This window comes from Buceros rhinoceros, unplaced genomic scaffold (genome assembly GCF_000710305.1).
Source record: "Buceros rhinoceros silvestris isolate BGI_N320 unplaced genomic scaffold, ASM71030v1 scaffold4422, whole genome shotgun sequence".
Classification (NCBI taxonomy): Eukaryota; Metazoa; Chordata; class Aves; order Bucerotiformes; family Bucerotidae; genus Buceros; species Buceros rhinoceros.
The window spans coordinates 3247-5812 of record NW_010400522.1 but is presented as its reverse complement, the minus strand read 5'-3'; the positions used below and the strand labels follow the sequence as shown (position 1 = coordinate 5812).

Below are 2566 nucleotides of genomic sequence, written 5' to 3'. Positions count from 1 at the left end.
GCTGAAATGGTATTTGAAGTAATCAGTCTACAAGGTTATTACAGAATCATTTATTCTGAGCTTTTCAGTTAAAAAACATGAGATATGAGGCTATAACCCCTCCAAAACTTCTTTTCCTGGGCCTTGTTACAGCACATTACCCTTTTCTTATTTTTCCCTTTGATTCTGGGCTCAATAAAAGAAGGAGCTTTTGCAAAATGTCCTACAAATTGTTATATCAAAAATTCTTTCTTCTGTCAGTTTGAAATTGTAATCCCTATTTCAAAGAATGTTCTCTATACCTAGAAAAAATGGTCACAAAAGTGTCGATAGATGTAATTTATATTAATACTAAAACATTGTCTTCACTTACGGGCTTCAAAATTGAATGTAAGTTAGTGACACTCACCCGCTGGTTTTTTTCCAGCTCTTGAAAGCACAGCAGTGACTTGGATATGATAGATCAGCTCGCAGCAGCTGAAGAAATACCTTTACAGCTGGTAATTTCTTTAAAGTCCACGTATTTTTGGCCATTAATTCCTTAAGGCTTTCCAGTCCTTTGGCTGGCAGGTTGGCAACAGCGGTTCTGGAGACATCCCTGGGTAAGGGAAGAGCAAGACAAATGTCAGAATATCCAGCGCCTGGATCAGATCTTTTTTTCAGTTGCTCACAGTAATTCAGGAGTTTTGTAGAATCCTCCAGCAAAAATGAAATCCAGAGGAGGTGAGGATTTCACACCACTTTTCCAGGATCAGATACCACTCAAATTAAAGTAGGATGTGATTTCCTCCTGTGATTTTCTCTATGTTTTAAAGCTTTTGTCTTTAATGTCTCATACTGCAGAATATGAATAATAAAGAAATATCAGGACTTTTAAAATTACACCTTTAAAGCCAACCAGATACAAATGCATATGCAAAACCAAAGTTTTAAAAAGTCTTTAAAGAAATCACATCTTCCATTGGAAGAGCTGTTTTCTTTTAGGCCTCTATTTTAGACTCATTTTCACCTATTGGGATACTCCAATAGAAAGCACAGTAATGACTAAAACAATGTTCTTCATAAACTGAAATTAAAATCTTAGACCATCCTGAAACTCTCAGACCATTTAGTGTTATCTTTGCTGCTTTCTGTTTCTCTGGTGCTGAGTCCACTGCAGCAGACAGGTTGCATAGTCTGTGGAGGAGGTGGATTTCCTTTAGAACTGCCAGGTGAATGTCACTTGGTCCTGCCAGTGTTTTCCACTGATTTTGTTGCTTTGTCCCAAAACCTTTTCTGCTGACACTTGAAGACGAGATGTTTTCTCAGAGTTATAGTCTGTAAAGATGTCATCACCATCATGGCGAACGAAGATCTGGGAAGGGCTTTTCCCACGCTCACTGCAAGCGATGAGTGCACCCTTTGGGTCTGCGCGGGGGGTTTTTTAGGTGAGGCGCAGCGTGCGCGGAACTGGCTCCACCCTTTACACCTGAGGTTCACCTGCCAGGGCCTGGCGAGCTTGGACGGTGACAGCGAAGTCCTCAGGTCGTAGGTTTGGTTAGAGTGTCCTTCTCTTAGATGATGGATGCCTTACAGGGCTAAACGAGCTCCATCTGCCCGGGTTTGGAGTCAGAGTTGTCCTTCTCCTAGGATGGTGCCCGAAGGCTAGTGAGCCCATCCTGCCCGTGGACACACTGTGTCTGACCCTTCAGCTGAGACCTGTCTGGCCTGGGAGACCCCACCGGAGGCACATGCCACCACCAGCACAGCTCTCAACCTCACAAGGGCACGCAAGCTCCTTCCCCACGGCCAGGGGGTGCCCTTGAGAGAGTCACTGCTCTACCTCTGGACATCACAGACCCAGGCACGGGGTGGCCAGGGCCTGCCAGGAATGGGAGTCCTGGAGGATCTGTAAAGATGTAAACTTGTAAAAAAGGTTCTAGTGTAGGATCTGTGTTTGAGCACTTCCGTCATGAACACCCTAATAATAAAAATGCAGAGTTTTTCTACCCATTGTTTCCCAAGACTGCTGTTCTTACCCCTTTAGAAGTCTCACCCACCCACTGGTTTCTTGCACCTCAAAGAAAATTATTCCTAATTCAATGCTCTAAACAAATCATTTCTAAATCACTTGCTTTTGCTCTGCTTCTTTTATTTTTCTTTTGATTTGCTTGTATTTGTTTTTAATTTGCCCACGCTTTGTTGGCGACTCAGCTCTCAGCTGGGCAAAGTGTGGGATTGAGAAGGGTTTTTTTCTTTACAAATCCAGTCTTGATGATGACCTGTTCAGATTCACACTCTACTTCAAGCAGCGTAGCAGCCGTCTTCAAACTAGAAAGCACAGGATGGAAAAGGTTTTAGATAATAATGACTAATCTTCCGAGCAAAGTGAATTCAAGTAGCTGGAGTCTGCCAGTACCTGTGCCTGCATTCATACAGAAGACGCATTTTCTTAAATTATTTTTGTTCCGTGTCCTTGTATGATCACTCTTGATTTTGGGCTGCTCAGAAAAAATGGGAACTGACTGTGGTGATGTCAGCCTCGTTAACTTCTAATAATGTGGACAACTCAGATGTTGTTTAAACACAACAATGTCAGCATCGCACA

At 42.7% G+C, this 2566-nt stretch overlaps 1 protein-coding gene across 1 annotated transcript in view; it reads right to left on the bottom strand.

Moving 5' to 3' along the window:
* LOC104489689 (thyrotropin receptor-like) overlaps positions 1–1317 on the bottom strand; it is a 3988-nt gene extending 2671 nt beyond the window's left edge. The window contains exons 1-2 of the mRNA XM_010131883.1: positions 1250–1317; positions 389–577 (exon numbers count right to left, since the gene is read on the bottom strand). Of these exons, the coding sequence (XP_010130185.1) occupies positions 389–577; positions 1250–1317 (257 nt within the window). The remainder of the gene's footprint in view (positions 1–388; positions 578–1249) is intronic.
* Positions 1318–2566: the final 1249 nt, after the last annotated feature.